This window comes from Papaver somniferum, chromosome 3, assembly GCF_003573695.1.
Source record: "Papaver somniferum cultivar HN1 chromosome 3, ASM357369v1, whole genome shotgun sequence".
Taxonomy (NCBI): Eukaryota; Viridiplantae; Streptophyta; class Magnoliopsida; order Ranunculales; family Papaveraceae; genus Papaver; species Papaver somniferum.
In genome coordinates, this window is record NC_039360.1 from 121,540,136 (window position 1) to 121,560,902 (window position 20,767).

The 20,767-nt window shown below is 35.7% G+C and overlaps 1 protein-coding gene across 1 annotated transcript; it reads left to right on the plus strand.

Moving 5' to 3' along the window:
• The first annotated feature begins 795 nt into the window (after positions 1-795).
• On the plus strand, positions 796-19,123 carry LOC113359906 (60S ribosomal protein L3-2-like). The gene is made up of 4 exons (XM_026603472.1): positions 796-1,070; positions 1,191-1,301; positions 1,712-2,016; positions 19,058-19,123. The coding sequence occupies exons 1-4, from the start codon at positions 959-961 to the stop codon at positions 19,121-19,123; spliced, it is 594 nt and encodes a 197-aa protein (XP_026459257.1). The 5' UTR covers positions 796-958.
• Positions 19,124-20,767: the final 1,644 nt, after the last annotated feature.

Here is a 20,767-nt window from a genome sequence, read left to right on the forward strand (position 1 = left end):
AGAATAAATGAGAAGAAGAGAAAAGAAATGATTCTGACCGTTTTCGGGAGTTAATAGAACTGCCCAGAACCGCTGAAGGGTAATTGAGGAACTCTGCACGTTTTTAATAATTTTAAATAATGTTGGGTGCGACTGTAGGGAAAATTAATTGTGAGCCTGGCAGTAAGAAAAAAAAATCTGGGCCTGCGCCTAATTTTCCCATACGAAATATGAGAAGTCCGCTTTGTCACTGTGTGTCGGGTTGGACGCGAACGAGGCTAAACAGAACCAAACCGGACCGTGCTCACCTTAGTGCTGCAAAAATGGGCTTACGGCCCATAAAACATCCAAACCCTACGGGAGAACCTCGTTTAAATCACCGAATTGCCCTTTGAACATTATAGTGCACACTTATATAATAACTTCGCTAGGGTTTTTGTTGAACTTCTCTCTGGGTAGAAGCCGCATGAAGCAGGAAAAGAAGACTCTCTCTCAGGTGAGATTGAGATATGTCATTCTAAACCCTAAAATCTTTATACGATTACATCCTAGGATCTTTCTTCTTTCCTTCATCAACTGTATAGGTCGCAGATTATTCTTTAAAAATCTCACTATATGATTTGTTTTTAAACTAGTGATAATATGAAAGGTTTAGCTAGGTTTTCTTTATAAATCCATTTAAGGAGCTTATAAATGCTAATGCAAATATGATTATTGAAATAAGTCATAAAGTAGATCTCAGTAGATTTAGTTTTTGTCGTGTTTGATAAACTTGTTTTAGTTGATTCTTCATTTGTAGAACTTGATGATAAAGATTATCCATCTCTAACTCATTGTTAGAGACAATAGATTTGATGTTTCTTTTTTATGGTTTTGTAAATCGATATAAGTATTCATAAATGATTCAGTTTCATAGAGTGTTAGTTCTTTCTTTTGTATAGAGTTATTTTGTATAGAGTTTATTTATGTAATTTATCCTATGGTGGTACAGGTCGAAGGAAGAAAAATGTCTCACATGAAGTTTGAGCATCCCAGACACGGTTCCCTTAGATTTCTTCCAAGGAAGAGAGTTACTCGTCACAGAGGAAAAGGTATAGTTGTGTTTTAAAAAACTTTATAGTCAAGCTAAAAAAGGGTATCATTGCTTGTGTTTGTAATTTGTATTTCTTTTATCCAGTGAGGTTAATATGATTTCCATATGTGTAATGCAGTGAAGGCTTTCCCTAAGGATGACCCTACCAAGCCCTGCAAGCTCACTGCTTTCTTGGGTTACAAGGCTGATATGACTCACATTGTTAGAGAAGTCGAAAAGCCCGGATCCAGTAAGTGTCCTGAGAAATGGATTTCTTATTTACTCTTGAAAAAAATGTCATTTTAATAATTTGTGGTCATGATTTACGTATTAGCACCCTTGTGATTGGTATGAAATGCTTTATTTGTGAGAGAGGTTATTCGTTTTAATCACCATAGTTTCAACATTGGCTTTGTTCCTAAGTGAGAAAGAGACTTAATGCCTAAATGGCAAATAGCAAATAAGGACTGCATCTGTGTTAGTATGGGAATTTGTTTGTTTTTGCAGTTTATACTAAAGTTGGCATAAAAGGAAGGCTATATTTTCTTTAGAAATTTTTTCAGTAACACTGTTAATGCTTCCTGTTGCGAAATTCAGTTTTTGCCTCTTTCAACTTCTTTTTGTTTACACTGTATTAATACATTATCTTTTGCCCTTCAGAACTTCACAAGAAGGAAACTTGTGAGGCTGTGAAAATTAGTGAGACTCCTCCAATGGTTGTTGTTGGAGTCGTTGCTTACATTAAGACTCCTCGAGGTCTTCGTTCTTTGAGCACTGTTTGGGCACAACATTTAAGTGAGGAGGTCAGAAGAAGATTCTACAAGAACTTTGCCAAGTCTAAGAAAAAGGCTTTCACAAAGTACTCAAAGAAGTACGAGACTGATGATGGAAAGAAAGATATCCAATCTCAATTGGAGAAAATGAAGAAATACGGAACTATCATCCGTGTTTTGGCGCACACCCAGGTATATTCTGTTCCATTCCCCTTTGGTGATCTTTATTTTCCAGTTAGACTGTATGGACAAACTCCAATATACTTTTTATGAGAATCAACTAGACAGTTAGACAACACTTGTGGTGATCTTTATTTTCGAGGTATATTTTGTTCCATTCACCAATTGAAAAAGCGGGGGTCTAACAACACCATCCAATATTTCGCTTAGCAATCTGTATGGACAAACTCCAATATACTTTTTATGAGAATCAACTAGACAGTTACACTCAATCAATAAAAAGATATATCAAAGAGTTTATATCTCAATCTCTCGATTGATCTTTACTCAAGCAAATGGAAATCTGCGAGTCTTTATCAAAGAGAGATAACTTGGACGGTACCAAAGACCAATATCCAAGAATCAATCAATATCAATCAACAACCAAAGGTCGGATTTCCAATTGATGATCTTTAACGCACAACTTGTATTATTACAATTATATAAAAAATATAATGCGGAAAAGAAATAACACAGACACCAGAAGTTTTGTTAACGAGGAAACCGCAAATGCAGAAAAACCTCGGGACCTAGTCCAGATTGAATACACATTGTATTAAGCCGCTACAGACACTAGCCTACTCCAAGCTAACTTCGGACTGGACTATAGTTGAACCACAATCAGTCTCCCACTAATTCAAGGTACAGTTGTACTCCTACGCCTCTGATCTCAGCAGGATACTGAACACTTGATTCCCTTAGCTGATCTCACCCACAACCAAGAGTTGTTGCAACCCAAAATCGAAGACTTGATAATAAACAAATCTGTCTCACACAGAAAAGTCTATCAAAGGATAAATCTGTCTCCCACAGAAAACCCTAGGTTTTTGTTCCGTCTTAAGATATGAAATCAAGGTGAACATGAACCAATTGATAATCCGGTCTTTTATTCCCAAAGAACAGCCTAGATTAATCAATCATCTCTCAACAGTCTTACTTGAATACACAAGAGTACGTCGAGGAATCACAAACAGTGAGACGAAGATGCTTGTGACTTCTTTATCTTGCCTATCGGAGAACTCTCACGATCTCAAGCCAATCAAAGATTGTACTCGTACGTTAGAAGATGTAAGATCAGATCACACAACTACGATAAAAGTAGTATCGGTATGGCTTCACAATCCCAATGAAGTCTTTAAGTCGTTAACCTGGTTTTAGAGAAGAAAACCAAAGGTTAGAGGAGAATCGACTCTAGCGAGCGCACTAGTATCACACAGACGTGTGGGGATTAGTTTTGCCCAATGCTATATGTCTCCTATATATAGTCTTCAAATCAGGGTTTTGCCTTAGTTACAAAGCAATCAATATTCACCGTTAAATGAAAACCTGATTTACATTCAAGCTAATATTTCTCAACCGTTAGATCTAAAACTTAGCTTGTCACACACACTTGAGATATAAGTTTACTGGGTTTGTGAAAACCGTGCACAAACGTGTACGTCTATGTTGGTTCAACATAGTAACTCAAAAGGTCAACCATATGAGCATTTCATATTAACCTTGTTCTTCTTCACCATAACTAGTTCAATTGACTCAAATGAACTAGTTAGAGAGTTGTTCAATTTCTATGAGATCTTATGTAACTACACAAGACACAGTTGAAACAAAGATGATTTGATTCGATTGAATTGGCTCATGAACTTTATAGCCACGGTTTGCATACTGCATTCCTTAGTAATTTAAGTTTCATATTCAGAGCACGTCTTTAGATCATAACCCACTCAAGTATGCAAACAAGTTCGCGGACTTAAGACAACCGACAGAGTTTTCCAAACTCAGCAGAAACGGCAAGGAGACTTCCGCCAGTTCGCGGACTAAACACGCAAACGAGTTTTTGGAAAATCCCAGCAGAAATTCTCGGCAAGAGAACTTCCGTCAGTTCGCGGACTGAGTTTGCAAAATGAGTTCGCGGAATTGACAAATCCAATTCCTGCAGTTTCTCTCAATCAACAAAGTTCGCAAACTTCGGATTAAGGAATAAGACTTATGCACATATGTTTCCACACAATGCTTATATCCATCATTGGTTATATAGACCTAAACTCTCATTCCAACCATTGCAACATTCTTAGAGGACGTTATATAGGTGTTACACTATTTCTCGTCAAAGCGATTTTCAAAGTAAGTGAAACATTACGACTTTCATCATTAGGTGAAGATAAACCCGATCAAAGCGAAACGCTTTACCAACACATGATTTCGAGATATAGATAGGCGAGGTATACTCGGCTCAAAATATCAAATGTGTATGATCCAGTCTATAGAGCATACGACTTTCGTCTCATAAGAAGTAGGAGATAGAAGAGATAGACTTTTGTGTGGTAGATAAGTTCAAGTCTTCACATACCTTTTTGTTGATGAATTTCCACGGTTCCTTGAGTAGATCTTCGTCGTTGTATGATGAATCGACATGAAGTCCTTGAGCTCAACTACACTTTTTTATCCTAGTCCGAGACTTAGCTATGTAGACTAGAAATCAAGACTCATAGTTTTGATCACTAACATTGACAAACATGCTTGAGATAACAACGCATGCGAGGTCGACCGAGCAATGCTCTAACATCAACCCAAAAAATGGCATGCAGAAACGTTGACAGTCGTACACGGATATAACAAGAAAGAGCAAGTAAGACTGCTGATATAAATGAGCTACCCCCAAACCTGAAATTTTCAACAGTTTGCTTTTGGGCACAAAATCTAGAAATTTTAGGGGTGCTGCATGCACAAGGTCTAGTTCAGAGTGGACTTTGTTAGGGATGGGTAGAGCGCATTCCAACCGTGGCTTCTCCAAGGTATTATATTTAGCTGCAAAATAGTCCAAAAGGACTTGATGAGCACATAGTTCCAGTCCTAGATTAGGAATTCTCAGAAAAGTTGGTTCTAAAATTTTATGACAACCCAAACCTAGATTGGATGGAAGATTATTAGTTTGTGACTTAGGCAGGAAAGTAGGCAGGTCCATGTTGCTCACATGTATGGGATCAAGAGTACCGTTATTATCAACCACATCTCCTAAGTCATCTACAAGTTCTACAACATGCTCAAATTCAAATAAGATACCTACAAGCCCCAGTTCAGAACCATCATCCTCCAAAACTTTAGTCTTATGCATAGGAAAATCAGAAGAAACATCATATTGTGACCTAGGCAGGGAATCAGGCACATCAAATTTATCTTCATGCATAAGATCATCGGTGTCTGCAGAAAATTCAACACTCCCTAAGTCACACACAAGTTGTGTGTCATGCTCTTCTTCACGGAACAATTGTACAATCCCCAAATTAGGATCAACATCACATGTATATATGGATTGAATATCAGAAGAAGCATCATTCATAAAGGTTGCAGCAGAGAAGCCTAATGTCTTTGAACCCGAAGGTTCCATAACAAAATTCTCAGAATAAACATGCACTTCTAACATAACATCATAGTCATCATCATCATCATAACAATAATGCAATGCCCTATTCAACTTCATAATGTCTCTAGTCTATTCGTTTACCTCTAGGTTAGGTTCGCTTTCAACATTAGTAGCCTGACTAGGAACATACTTCATTAGGGCTGACAAAAATTTCGTTTTGAAATTCCCCCTTCTTTCATTTTGTAGATGAATCAGATTCATCCTTAAGATCATATTAAGTTGTTCAATGGAAGGGGAATCCTCAACAATGGTATCCTCGTTTCAGATGGGTATTCGGTACATGGTTACACATGAGGGTCACTATAAAAAGGAATTTCAGAAGCGTAGATATTTGGATTATCATGTAATACTTTCAATTCAAATCTAGCATTATTTTGTTCGATGAGTTCGAGGTTTTCCATAACAGATTGCATACAAGTGGTCAGGGGATTACAAAATTTTCCAACTTCCCATTGTGGTGATTCGTACATGTGTGAATAGTCATTGGGGTATGTGTAATGCAAATCAGAACCTTGAAAAGGTTGGCAATATTCCCTACAGTTATTGAAATCATGGTCAACTGGAAACTCATAACGTGAAGCATGCTCTTGTGCAAGTTCTCTGATCGGTTTATGCGATGATTTCTCATCTCTAACAACAATCCAAAATCCAGACATTTTTTTTGAAATAAATTAAATGAAATAAATATGAAAGAAAATGAATCTATTCTAAATGCTTTTACCACACCCTAAACAAAATGATGCATACAATGAATGAAAGATAAACAAACAATCCAACTCAAAATGAAACATACTCGCTAAAACAGATAATAACACATAAACAAAGAAAATTATACCTGATGCTTTCGGTTATTTTGAAATCAATCTTCCTACTGGTACTAGGCTTGCTGCAATCACTATGAACCATTCCAAAATGGTCTACCTATACAATACGATTTCTTTGTTTGATTATAGCAATCAAAATATAATTAACTATTGAATGACCAGTTCGTACTTGTAAACAAAAATATGAAGCTCTTTTTTTTTTTCACTAAACCAAATTTCGAAACCATTCAGGTCATCTAATAAAGCATTCAGCTCAAAACGGTATGTAATTTACCTCATGCAACAACCTAGAGTAAGCACAACCGACCTGCCATCCTTTTCTTGTTTATCTTTGGCCAATGCAGTTGGCTTCCCAACACCTGAGAGCACTCTTGCCACAACCGAGAGTATGAACAACAAAATATGATTTTATTTCCTTTTCTTTGGCCAATGTAGTGCTCTGATCCCTAACACCCTATTGCAGTAGACACTCAAAACTTTAGCACCAGTTGTAATAAACAAGTCCTATAAAGTATCTAAACGCAATTCAAAAACTATATATACAATAAAAAAATAAATAGGAAGACAGAACTCCTAAAACTAGCAAAAGCCGTATGTAAGGCAAGCTGCGAAAAAAATCAAAAACTACCAGCATGGAAATAATTCAGCACTAAAAATAAAAGAAACGCATATACATTATACATAATAAACAACTAAGCCTAAACATACATATATATTTTCTACGCGAAGGAACCAAAGGAAGAACAATCTAAAAATCTAACTAAAAAGAGAAGAAAAAAAATACAAAGATGTAGACACACTTAATTTTGGTACCTGATTGCAATGAAACATAAATGGACAACAAACAGATAAGAAAGATAAGACAAAAAAATATCTATCTATCTAAACTAAGGAAAAAAAATCTAATGATAGCCTAATTATTTACGTAATACCACTGGCTACAGGACAAAGACTAAACCAAAGTGCATATGTTACAGGATGTAAACAGAATTTAATGTGTTATGTTCAGATCCTACTGGACTATAATCAACCTAATCTAAAACAGTAAAAGAAATTCAAACTAACACAAGCAAAGTATCTACTGGGAATGAAATATTTAAACAATAAACATGGATATTCAACACAGTAAAAGAAAGAACAAAGAGATACAAGAGCAGTAAAAATTATTGAATCAGTACCGTTTTTTTTTTATATGACAACAAAAATTATATACAATTCCTAACAAAACCTAGAGAATCTAACCACACCCTTTGCCAATTCTCCGGCAGCGGTGCCAAAAACCTGGTAGGTTTGGCAACCTACGATTATATACTGCAAGCGCACGACGTCTATAAGTAGACGATGGTAAATACGGGTCGATCCTAGGAGGAGTTGGATTGGTGTACTAAACTTCTAAGTTCTACTTCTACTAATTTAGATCAGACATGGGGTTTGTCGATACGACTAAAAATTGATGATTATACTAAAACAACAATATTAAAAGGCAAAATAAAGATGAATTATGGCTTTGAGTCCACCACCTAAATAACTAGAATTGTTTGATTTGGTTTTACTTTTTCTCCATGAATTTATATTGAAAAGCATGATTTAGTCTCTGAATTCATAACAATTTACTTTCACCTTGTATGTCATGCATCCTTGGTAGTTTGGTCAATTCTTTGTTATGTATTCAAGCTTTGTAAACTTATTTAGTTCAATTTGTGATTACCTATGCCTTAAACAAATAGGTAGTGCTAGGAATTGACACTTATAGTTCAGTCTTTGATTGGTTGTGCCGTAACAAGACAACCAATGCTTGGCTTGAGGTTAAATCATCAATTTGTGAGAGTGATCTATCACATCTTCAAGGTAGTTTGGGGCTAGAACCTCTATAATTCCTTGATTAAAAGAGAACTAGTATATCAAACTAGGGAGTTCTAAGCATTTAGGTGGCGGATTCGAAACCGTAGTTATCTTTATCTTTGCTTTTGTCTTGTTTCTTTAGTATAATCAATCATATGCTAGTCGTATGGACACCCATCAGTTTCTAAATTAGTTTTAGTAGAACTTAGAAGTTTAGATTCACCAATCCAACTCTTTGTAGGATCGACCCATAATTGCCATTGTCTGCGTATTAGACACAGTGCGCTTGCGGTATTTTATAGTAGGTTTCTAAGCCTACGAATAGTGCACTTATGCATGTATTTTTGAAATGTATTTGTAGTTGTTCTAAATTTTCTTTTATCCCAGTCTTATAAGATTGAGAATTTAAGTTACATTCATTATAATACCTAAGCTTTCCAAATATTCATTGGATGCAAATCCACGAAACTATAGATTGGATTAGATGCAGTTTGTAAAACATGCCGGCCCGACACAGAACAACCTACGAAATCACGTGTTTAGCGTGCTACGTGTTGGGTCGTGCCAGAGATTCAGACGTGTTGTGTTGTGCCGTGCTGTGCTAGCCCACTTATTTCATGCTTTCTAAAATAAATATTTTCCCGATATTTTAGTTAGTATATGTATTATTATACAAATTAATCAGCATAACGAAAATAGAATGTCAAAAACTGGCTAAAATAAATATTTTTTTTGTGAAATATACATGAAATGTGATGTATTGTGTTGCATTTTATGTATGATTTGGCGTGCTTTCTTCGCACGGCACGTGCCACATGCTGTGCCGTGCTGATGTGCCTATTCGTCTGGCATAACACAACACACTAAGCTAACGTACTGTGCCAGGTCACATGCCGTGCCGTGCCGTGCTAGAATTTTAAAGTGTTGTGCCATAAACGTGCTGGCCAGGCCCAATTTACACCTCTAGATGCAGATACGAAATGTGGAAACTACAGGGAGACCCATTCTTACACATTTTCCTACTGTGAAACCCACCCCCACAAAACCTCACGGGCGCACCCAAAAGCGGCCAACAAATTATTCGCAGGCCCAGAGTTTTCAAAATTCGTTTATTTTCTTTTTTATTTCCCAGTTTAGCCTCACTTTCAGTTTCAGTTTTAGAGATTTAGGCGCAGAGATTTAGATTCAGAGATTCAGTTTTTGAGAGATTGAGAAGGAGATAGAATACGATCGAGAGCGAGAGCTGAGAGATTGAACTATCGATAGCTGAGAAGGAGCTGATTGAGATATTCAATTTCAGGTTCGTTCGTTTTTATTCCAATCTTGATTCTGATTTTTGTTTAATCTTGATTCGATTCTATGTTTTAGTTTCTGTAAGATTAAGATCTATTATTTTAGGTTTCCGAAGCTTAATTTAGTTTTTCGAATCGCTTTTTAGATCTTTTAAGATTGTTTTTGAATTTTTGTTTATTTTCTAGGTTTTGAATTTGTTAACATCAATGTAGATCTTTTCGATTAAATTATTTTGTTTCGATTTCATATTCCGATGTTGACATGCCAATTTACTAGGTTTTGCTTCTGTTCTGTTGGATTTTTTATTTGATTTGTTTTTCCATTCTTATTTTTGATCTGTTATCTGTTATTGATTTTGATATCCTGTTGATTTCTCATCTGATTATGGTTAATGTAGATTGTTTATTGTTGTTGATTTGATCTTTTAATTTTGAGTAAGAATTTTTGTGAAGCAATATGCAGGATAGATATGTTTGGTTTTTTCTCTTTGTGTTTTGCAGGGTGAAAATGCCTGTTGGTAGTGCACTAGCTGTAATTCACTACTTCAGTGAATTCTTAGCAGATCATGTTGATGTCAACACAACTTTGGAGTCTTTGAAGACAACCGTTTGCCAGAAGTGGACTCGTTTATTACCGCATCATGTCAGATTTTCCTTTAATGATGGAAACAAGTTTGTGCGAGTTGATTTTGATATTCTTCTTCAATGTTTTGTATCTCGTTGCCACTGTAAAGGTCAGAAGAGCTTTGATTTACTTGTCGAAGTTGGCTGTAATTCTTCCAGAAGTCGTAGTAGAGCTTCAAGTAGTCGTGTAATAGAACCTGAACCCGAACAAGCTATGGTGAATTTCCTTGAAGATGGTTTTGTGCCTGTTAACAAGGTTCTTAGGACTGAAGGTTGGGATAAATTACTTGGTGAAGTTGGTAAAGTGTTTTTTGGAGGTGTAGCAGAGGTACGTATCGTAGTGAAGAAATACGAGTTAAAAGTTGGGCGTGTTCTTGTATATAAGAAGAATGAACCTAGCAGGTTCTATGCAAAATGCTCAATAGAAAATTGCCCTTGGGAGTATAAGGTTTGTGTTGTTGATATTGAAAACAAGATGCTTAAGGTTAAGAAATATGAGAGCAGTGATACCTGTGGTGTTGGAACTGAAAGGCTTTTCCACAGGCTCAGCAGTAAATTTGTTTCTAGTCTGATCAAGGATGAAATCCGAAGTGATCCGAGTTTCAAAACATCTGATTTAGCAAATTTTTTCAAAACTAGCTACGAGATCAATGTGAAATACTACCAAGCTTACAATGGAAGAGAGAAAGTGTATGAGGATATATTTGGTGATGAAGCCATGTCGTATTCACATCTGTCATGGTATGTAGATTCCATTCGCAGCACAAATCCTGGGAGTTGGATTGATTTTCAAGTTCAAACGGATGAACCTGAAGCGAACGAGGATAGTTCAGCTGAATTAGAAGATGAGTCACCTTCAAATAAGTTTTTGTGTCTTTTTATTGCTTTCGAGGCATGCATCCATGGTTACCGTTACCTTCGCCCCATGGTTTATGTCGATGCCACCTTTCTTACAGGGACATATAGAGGATGCCTCATGGATGCAACCGCTATCAATGCTGAAAATGGTAATTTTTCTGATAATGCATCATTTTTATATATGTGCATAATGTCTCATGCATTATTTATTTTTGCTTCATAATGTCTTATGCATTATTGTTTTCACTCTGGTTATGCATCATTTCTGTTTTAGATGCATAAGACATTATACATTTTTTGTTTTATGTGCATAATGTCTTATGCATTATGGTTTTCACTTATTGATTTTATGCATCCTATTTATGCACATGCATAATGTCTTATGCATCATTTAGTTTAGATGCATAAGACATTATGCATTATTTGTTTTTTCTGGTTATGCATATTTTCTGTTTAGATGCATAAGACATTATACATTTTTTGTTTTAGGTGCATAATGTCTGGTGCATCATTTAGTTTAGATGCATGAGCCATTATGCATTTTTTTAGCTGCACATACTTCATGTAGACGCTGGCTTGATTTTGTATTTTTTTCTGTGCAGGCTTCTTCCCACTAGCCATGGCCCTGGTACCTGGTGAAGATAATGATAACTGGGAATGGTTCATGAGGAATTTGAGTAATGTTCTTGATCATGATCAAAGGCCAATCACATTTTTATCTGATCGTGCAGAAGGATTAAAGAGAGCGATTCCATTTTACTTTCCTGAAGCCTTCCATAGTTTCTGCTATTATCATCTTAAGATGAACTTACCTATTAATGCATCTGACGAAAGGTATGGTGCAATTATTGATTCATTTCAAGCTGCTGCGTATGCTCTTAGTCCCGAAGGCTTCCAAACTGCCATCGCTACTATTAAGGGTCTTGGTTGTGGTTGGGTTGCCAACTATATTGAAGATATCCCTCCAGAGAAGTGGTCAAATGCCTTTTTCCAAGGTTGTAGGTATGGTAGGACATCTTCTACTCTTGATGAATCCTTCAATAGTTGGATGAAGGTACACAAGAAGCTCCCTGCAAATGCTCTTCTAGATCAGATAAGGAAGGATGTGATGAGTATGATGTCAGAAAGGCGGAATACTTGTAATAGTTTCATAACAATTCTCACACCGAAGAATGAAAATAAGATGAAGGCTCTTATTGATGGGGGTTTAACCTGGCTGGTTATACAGTCCGATACTCATGTTTATGAAGTGGAAGGAGGGGACAATTCTTATAGTGTTAACCTTGAGGCAAGGACATGTACCTGTCAGAGGTGGCGCGTCTATGGGTTTCCATGTGTGCATGCTTTCGCATCGATAACAATGTCTGGTTCTAATCCATATGATTTTGTTGAACCTTATTTCACTACTTCATACTTCAATAATGCCTACAGCCATGCAATTCATCCTATTCCGAACTATAACAGGCCTGAAGTTTATGAAGGTAATGATATTATCGATGTACCTGATGTTAGGAGGCCGCCAAAGAGACCACAAGCTAATAGGCATTTGAGCAGATATGAGAAGCCGCCCAGGAGAGCTATGCGTTGTGGTAATTATTTTGAGCTTGGTCATCATAACAAGCAAACATGTATCAATCCTACCTGTTACAAGAAGCCTCCGAAGCCGCCGAAGCAGCCTAAGGGTAGTTAAAGGAGAGCAATTATCTTGTTTGTTTCTTCAGACTATTACTTTTATGTTTGAACCTTATTCATTTTTCTTTCATTAGCTTTTGTATTAGTTTTTATGAACAAGTACTTTTTCTTTACTTAGTTTCTTTTTTGTATTGGTTTTATGAAAAATACTTTTTTTTTTCACTGTGTGTTTTTCTGCTTCTATCAGATAATGTTTTCATTTTTATTCTTAAATGCATAATGGATTATGCTTTAGTTTTTGATGATGCATAACGTATTATGCGTTATTGTTTTGAAGATGCATAATCTCTTATGCTTTGTTTTTCGACGATGCATGATCTGTTATGCATTTATTCTTTTAAAGATGGCTGCATAACGACTCATGCAAACGTGGTTCCTTCATGTGTCGGCATAACAAGTCATGCACATTTATTTTATTAGGAATAACATGTTATTCAGGTTTATTTTGTTGCATAACTTGTTATTTAGATGTTTATATGTAACCTGTTGTTCCTTCATTTTCCTTGTAAGATTTATATCATAGTACAGTTAAATGAAATAAGATTGCAGAAAATAGAAGCACTGAAACCAGCATTGATATATAATAAATATATATATAAACATCGACAAGATAACATAAGTTGTTCTGACAAGAACTACTGACTAAAGTTAAGTTTTCATACCAACACATTACACATAACTACTGACTGAAGCTAAGCTTCACACTAAATACCTTCCCATTAGTTTTCACTCCCAAGTTAAATTGCTCAACCTACCAACAACACACAGGTTGTTAAAACAAAGTTACGCTTGAGCCTTTTTATTATGCACAACTTCACATTGACGCGCAACTTCATCACATTGACGCGCAACATCATCCCAGATGTCTTCATTGGCATCTATCGCCCAACTGTTTCCAAGATCCGTCAGCATTTTCAATACCGGACTTACTCTTTTCTTGTTGGCTTTTTCTACTGCATCTTCCTTTCCCAACTTCAGCCATTTGTCCCTGACTTGAGATTTCATGCTCATCTTCATATAATAGCATACAAATATGAGGCAGTCGGGGTGATGACCTTGTTCAGGAACAATCTTGGTAAAAATATCCCTGTATACAAGTGATTCCCTCTTTATATCCACGATTTGTGGTGATAGATTCAGTTCATCATATCTTTGGATCAAATACGGCATACAAGCCTTTGCCATTATGAGGTCTTGTTTCTTGCAGTTAGATTTATAGCCTTCAAGACTGTTATAGTAGTTCCACTCACCCTCTTAAAAGTCATACTCTAACAATGTCCAATGTGTACCAGCAGGGTTTTCCTTTGTCATATAGTTCATTGGAATGAACATTCTCCCAACTTCAATAGGGAGATTCAAGATGAATTCTCCAACAAATTTGGCAATCCCATCTTTCTCCTTTGTTTTAACAAAGAACTGCAAAAGAAATATTTTTTAGGAAAAAAAAGTTAGTGGATACAATTGAAAGGGTGCACAACATGTGTGGAAAACAATGCTGAATAACTTGTTATGCAATTCAATCTAGTTGCATAACATTTTATGCAGAAGTAATTATATGGGCATAAGATAATATGCAGGAATGACTTGTTATGTAGCAAAATGATTTTATTTTCTTGACTTACCCAAGCATCTGGCGTCATGAATGCAGACTCCGCATACCTATGTTCGACACTATCAGCCATCTTTTCATTTTCCCGCTTCCTGAACAACCTATAACTTTAATAGCGTACTACTTGGTCTTCTAAGTATTCATTGTTCTTTAGCTGCCTTATTATATCTCCGTGAATCTGAATATCCCACAAGTACGGGTCTTCTACTTCTCTGATACTCCAAGCCGAATTTCTGCTGATGACATAAGACATAATTGGTGAGATGTTTTATTCAAGTGACATGCGGCATAACCATAAACTAGAGGGTTGTGTTATGCATGGGTTTTTTTAAGCATAACTTGTTATGCATTTATTTCATAAGAAGCATAACCTGTAATGCATTGATTTCTTAAACAAGCATAATAAATATAACAACATTTTTTTGCATAACTGAACATGCATTAAACATTGGAGCTGCATAACATGTGATGTAGATATTTTAAATAATGCATAACTAACCATGCATTAAACATTGGGAGCTGCATGACATATTATGCAAACAAGCATAAAGGTAATTTTGATGTACTTACAGGCTGTTGGCATTCTCAAAGTATGTCTTCAGTACTTCCATCATGGCTGGTTCTATTGTATCCTTGTAATCTTGAAAGCATTCCATTGTTTCTAGCGGAGGTAATTTTCTGAACGGCAAGCCAGTAGACGTACGGGGATTTTCTTCTTCAACTTTATTCTCATCAGGCTTGTCTTTTTGCTTATGCTGCTTCCCTAGCTCACAATCTTTGAGTAGTACACTGGTTTTCCTTTGATTCCATGTTGTCATTTCCTTGATTCTTCTTACCTTGCTTCCTGGTTGCTTCCCATCGTCTTCTGCCTTGTTTACTTTTCGCTTCAATACTGACTTTTTCTTCAATGGTGACCTCTTCAAAAATCCTGTTCTTGGTACAAACTCCCCTCCTACGTCTTCTTCCTAGAGATTCATGTAACTAAAATGTGTTAGATATAAACAATTTATTATGAAATTAAGTAAATAGTTGATTAAACAGCAAAACAACAATATAGTAAACAGTTTATAGTTGATTAAAAATAATAAGTAGTACATAGTTGATTTGACATTAATAAAAATACCATAATAAAAGATGTTATGTTGCTTTTATAAAAGTTTTAAAATACAAAATTTGTTTATATTTTAGGTACCAGGTTTTGTGAAATTATCTCCATTCTCAAAGTATGTCTCCAGTACTTCCATCATGGTTGGTTCTATTGTATCCTTGTAATCTTGAAAGCATTCCATTGTTTACAGCGGAGGTAATTTTCTGAACGGCAAGCCAGCAGACGTACGGGGATTTTCTTCTTCAACTTTATTCTCATCAGGCTTGTCTTTTTGCTTCTGCTGCTTCCCTAGCTCACAATCTTTGAGTAGTACACTGGTTGTCCTTTGATTCCATGTTGTCATTTCCTTGATTCTTCTTACCTTGCTTCCTGGTTGCTTCCCATCCTCTTCTGCCTTGTTTACTTTTCGCTTCAATACTGACTTTTTCTTCAATGGTGACCTCTTCAAAAATTCTGTTCTTGGTACAAACTCCCCTCCTACGTCTTCTTCCTAGAGATTCATGTAACATAAATGTGTGAGATATAAACAATTTATTATGAAATTAAGTAAATAGTTGATTAAACAGCAAAACAACAATATAGTAAACAGTTTATAGTTGATTAAAAATAATAAGTAGTACATAGTTGATTTAACATTAATAAAAATACCATAATAAAAGATGTTATGTTGCTTTTATAAAAGTTTTAAAATACAAAATCTGTTTATATTTTAGGTACCAGGTTTTGTGAAATTATCTCCATTCTCAAAGTATGTCTCCAGTACTTCCATCATGGTTGGTTCTATTGTATCCTTGTAATCTTGAAAGCATTCCATTGTTTACAGCGGAGGTAATTTTCTGAACGGCAAGCCAGCAGACGTACGGGGATTTTCTTCTTCAACTTTATTCTCATCAGGCTTGTCTTTTTGCTTCTGCTGCTTCCCTAGCTCACAATCTTTGAGTAGTACACTGGTTGTCCTTTGATTCCATGTTGTCATTTCCTTGATTCTTCTTACCTTGCTTCCTGGTTGCTTCCCATCCTCTTCTGCCTTGTTTACTTTTCGCTTCAATACTGACTTTTTCTTCAATGGTGACCTCTTCAAAAATTCTGTTCTTGGTACAAACTCCCCTCCTACGTCTTCTTCCTAGAGATTCATGTAACATAAATGTGTGAGATATAAACAATTTATTATGAAATTAAGTAAATAGTTGATTAAACAGCAAAACAACAATATAGTAAACAGTTTATAGTTGATTAAAAATAATAAGTAGTACATAGTTGATTTAACATTAATAAAAATACCATAATAAAAGATGTTATGTTGCTTTTATAAAAGTTTTAAAATACAAAATCTGTTTATATTTTAGGTACCAGGTTTTGTGAAATTATCTCCATTCTCAAAGTATGTCTCCAGTACTTCCATCATGGCTGGTTCTATTGTATCCTTATAATCTTGAAAGCATTCCATTGTTTCCAGCGGAGGTAATTTTCTGAACGGCAAGCCAGCAAACGTACGGGGATTTTCTTCTTCAACTTTATTCTCATCAGGCTTGTCTTTTTGCTTCTGCTGTTTTCCTAGCTCACAATCTTTGAGTAGTACACTGGTTGTCCTTTGATTCCATGTTGTCATTTCCTTGATTCTTCTTACCTTGCTTCCTGGTTGCTTCCTATCCTCTTCTGCCTTGTATACTTTTCGCTTCAATACTGACTTTTTCTTCAGTGGTGACCTCTTCAAAAATTCTGTTCTTGGTACAAACTCCGCTCCTACGTCTTCTTCCTAGAGATTCATGTGACCAAAATGTGTTAGATGTAAACAATTTATTATGAAATTAAGTAAATAGTTGATTAAACAGCAAAACAACAATATAGTAAACAGTTTATAGTTGATTAAAAATAATAAGTAGTACATAGTTGATTTGACATTAATAAAAATACCATAATAAAAGATGTTATGTTGCTTTTATAAAAGTTTTAAAATACAAAATCTGTTTATATTTTAGGTACCAGGTTTTGTGAAATTATCTCCATCTCAGCATCTTCATTATATCCTTTTTCTTTTTCATCATCTTGTGTGGCACCAGGAGTTAAAGGATTCTCAACCACCATCTCCTTCTCTGCATCAACAACCATCTCAACAGCTACTTGTTGTGGCTTTTCAGCCACTGGCTCTTCTGGTTGTTGTGGTTCTTCAGTTTGATGTTGTGGTATCTCAACAGCGGGTTGTTGCAGATTTTCAGCTTGCTGTTGTGGTCCACCAGCATTATCTTTAATTGCAGCAGCAGGTTGTGATAAATGCAGATTAAATGTGGGCGCCACATATTCTTCTGCTTTCTTCTGAGTTTCTGGAAGAATGTCATCATCACCACCGGCCAAAAAGTTTCTTTCTTGTGCTTCAAGTCTTTCTTATGTTCATGCTATATTTGGTGTTGTCTCCAATTCCACTTGAGTTTCTGTTTCCTTGTGTCGCTGGAGAGATTAACAGCTTTTTCCATGTCCATGAACTTGAAAGGTTAAGACTGGATACGTTGACTAGTCGTTTGGTCTTGTCTATCGAGTCTGATAACTTCTGGCACTGATTCTTGTGTAGGTGGTTCAGTTGAAGATACCAGTTCAACAAGAGTCTCATTCCTTGGCAAGTTTTGGCTTAGTGGGTCGCTTGGCTCAGCTGATGATACATTGACACTAGGTCCACCTGACGACTCCTCCTGCACTTCTATGTTGCCACAATCAACGAGCAATTCCTTCACGTAATTATACAACTTTTCATTGAAGTCTACTCCACTCTGTCTATTCCTCTCCTGAGTCTGCTTCATATCTTTCAGCTTTGCTTCAATGATATGCAACCTTGTTTCAGCACTATCGGGGGGACACGTTTTTTGTTTAATGATCTTAATCGCATCCAGAAATGCTTCTTCATACTTGTCCCTGTTCTCTTCAAGATTCATTGCGACGAGATCATATATCTCTTTCATTTTTCTTGGTTTTCTTGGTTCACATAATTCCATCTTCATTGCACTGTACTCACCTCTAAATTTCTCATTATACTGCAACATGATTAATGACACTCATCAAAGGAATGCATAACAAATATAACAACATTTCTTATATGCATAACCTGTGATGCAGCTAATCTAAACAATGCATAACTAATCATGCATTTAATATTGGAACTGAATAATATGTCATGCATTGATTTGTTAAGGTGCATAACTTATTATGCATTTAAAAACACAGCCCTGCTTAACTCCTTTTCAATATTGAAAAATGCATAACCGGTCATGCATTCATATATTCGGCTGCATAACATGTTATGCATTGATTTATTAAGGTGCATAAATTATTATGCAGTTATCCTTTGTTGCTAACGTAACTTATTATGCATTCATTTTTAAGGAATTTAGAGATACTGTCATAGATGCATGAAGGTCAATTATAAATCATGGAATGTTCACAAACAGGTACCTTTACGAATGTAATATTCTTCTTGAGCATTGCTTTCTTCATTGCTGCCAAGTCCCACTTCGCAGACGATGTCTGATGATATCTCATCTATGTTAGAATGCTCAGCCAACCAAAGCTGCAAAAAATAATAACTAATAAAATATATTCTGTATCCAAGAAAGTAATATTTATTGACAGATGTTATGAAAGTAAAAAAATAAACTAACTCATAAGAGAATATATAGTGCAACCACTGCGATTCCTGATATGAAGATTGTTTCTTTTGACAATCTTGATGCTCTCCATCAGGTGTTCATGAATAAGATCAGGAAAAGAGACAGATTCCATGATTTCCAAATCCTTAACCAAACCAACATACGAGACGTTTAAATTGTCTCCACTTGAACGACAAAAGAACAAGACGACTAGCATGTAAAGGCAGATAAAGCAGACAACTTCCTCTTCATGACCTTTCTTATCAAGTTTTTCCAACACCAGCCTTTCAATATCATCTATCCACACCTTTGTTACCCGTGCTTTGGGATCTTTGCTGATAAATCATGGCTTTGTTTTGAATGGGAATTGCTTGACGAGGGGATGTGACTGAGTCAGCTCTATCTCTGCCTTCGAAGTCAGAATATCATTTCCTCTGTCTCCTTCAATTCTTGGAATCAGAAATATAACAGCAAGCTCACTAGACGTTGATGCTATGGACTTGTTTTCAGACAACTTGAATGAATGTTGATTCAAATCTTCATGGTCATATGATAGAAAGACTTCATCCATCAGCTTGTTGCTCTTACCATCCAAGTATGCCATGTTTGCAGCATATAACCAGTTATAGAACTTTCCAAACACACACACATTCATCATGTTAGCCTGCAACGGATTCAAACCACCTCCGTATTTTATCTTACTAAACAAGTGACCTACCCTAAGGAAACCTGCTCTATAAGTACCTCCTTGAACTGCATATTTGGTTTTAGGTTTAACTGCATAAAAAAAAGAACAAAAAAAATGCATTTTAGAACTGCTATTTTAGAACAACAAAGGAATGCATAACAAATATAACAACATTTTTTTATATGCATAACCTGTGATGCAGCAAGTCTAAACAATGCATAACTAGTCATGCATTTAATATTGAAACTGAATAATATGTCATGCATTGATTTGTTAAGGTGCATAACTTATTATGCATTTAAAAACACAACCCTGCTTAACTTATTATGCATTTAACCACACATGCCTTTTTCTCAGGCATCTGCATAAACCATTATGCACATCTTTTACCATGCACAATCTATCATGCACTACTAGTTAATACTACATAAAAAAACAGTTGACTGCATAACATATTCTGCATATTTTTTAAGAAGGCACAATCTGTTATGCATTTGTTTTTTTAACAAGCATAATGTGTTTTCCATACAAACAAGCAGGTAAATGATAAGAGAAGTTTATTAATTGATGCATAACAGGAACATGAAGGAATTCAACGCACCTTGTTTATAGACAACGCATTGCTTATTAAATTCTTATTCTTCTTCCTCTTCACTCTCGGATCTTTCGATTTGCTTCTTCTTCATCCTTTTCAGGTCTTTCGATTGTTTGGGTTCATGTCTTTTTCTTTTCTTCTGATGATCAACAACTTGCCTCACTGAAACAGGCCAAATCATATTGAAACAAATCAACGACACCAATTAAACAATATATCACACAGAAGATACCACAAGCAAATCTTACCATCTTCGACATCATTTGTATTATCATCCTCATTATCTGTATCATCACCCAATACTTCCTTTGGTGCAGCTTTCTTTGCTTTCTTTTTTCCCTTAGTAGCTCTTTCAGGCCTAGGTGAACTAGGTGATACTTGAGGTGATACCTGATCTTTTAATCTCTGCGACTTCCTTGACGGGGTTGCTTCAGGATCTTTTCAACACACAAATAAATAAGCTATTTAAGTTATGCAGTAACTTTGGTAAGCAGATGAAAGTTAAAATTTAAATAGATGAAAATTAAAAAGCAACA

Coding starts and splice junctions, on each gene's coding strand:
- LOC113359906 (XM_026603472.1), top strand. CDS start 959: ATGGTGGTACAGGTCGAAGGAAGAAAAATGTCTCACATGAAGTTTGAG. Junction 1,071..1,190: donor TACTCGTCACAGAGGAAAAG/GTATAGTTGTGT, acceptor TGTGTAATGCAG/TGAAGGCTTTCCCTAAGGAT. Junction 1,302..1,711: donor AGTCGAAAAGCCCGGATCCA/GTAAGTGTCCTG, acceptor TTTGCCCTTCAG/AACTTCACAAGAAGGAAACT.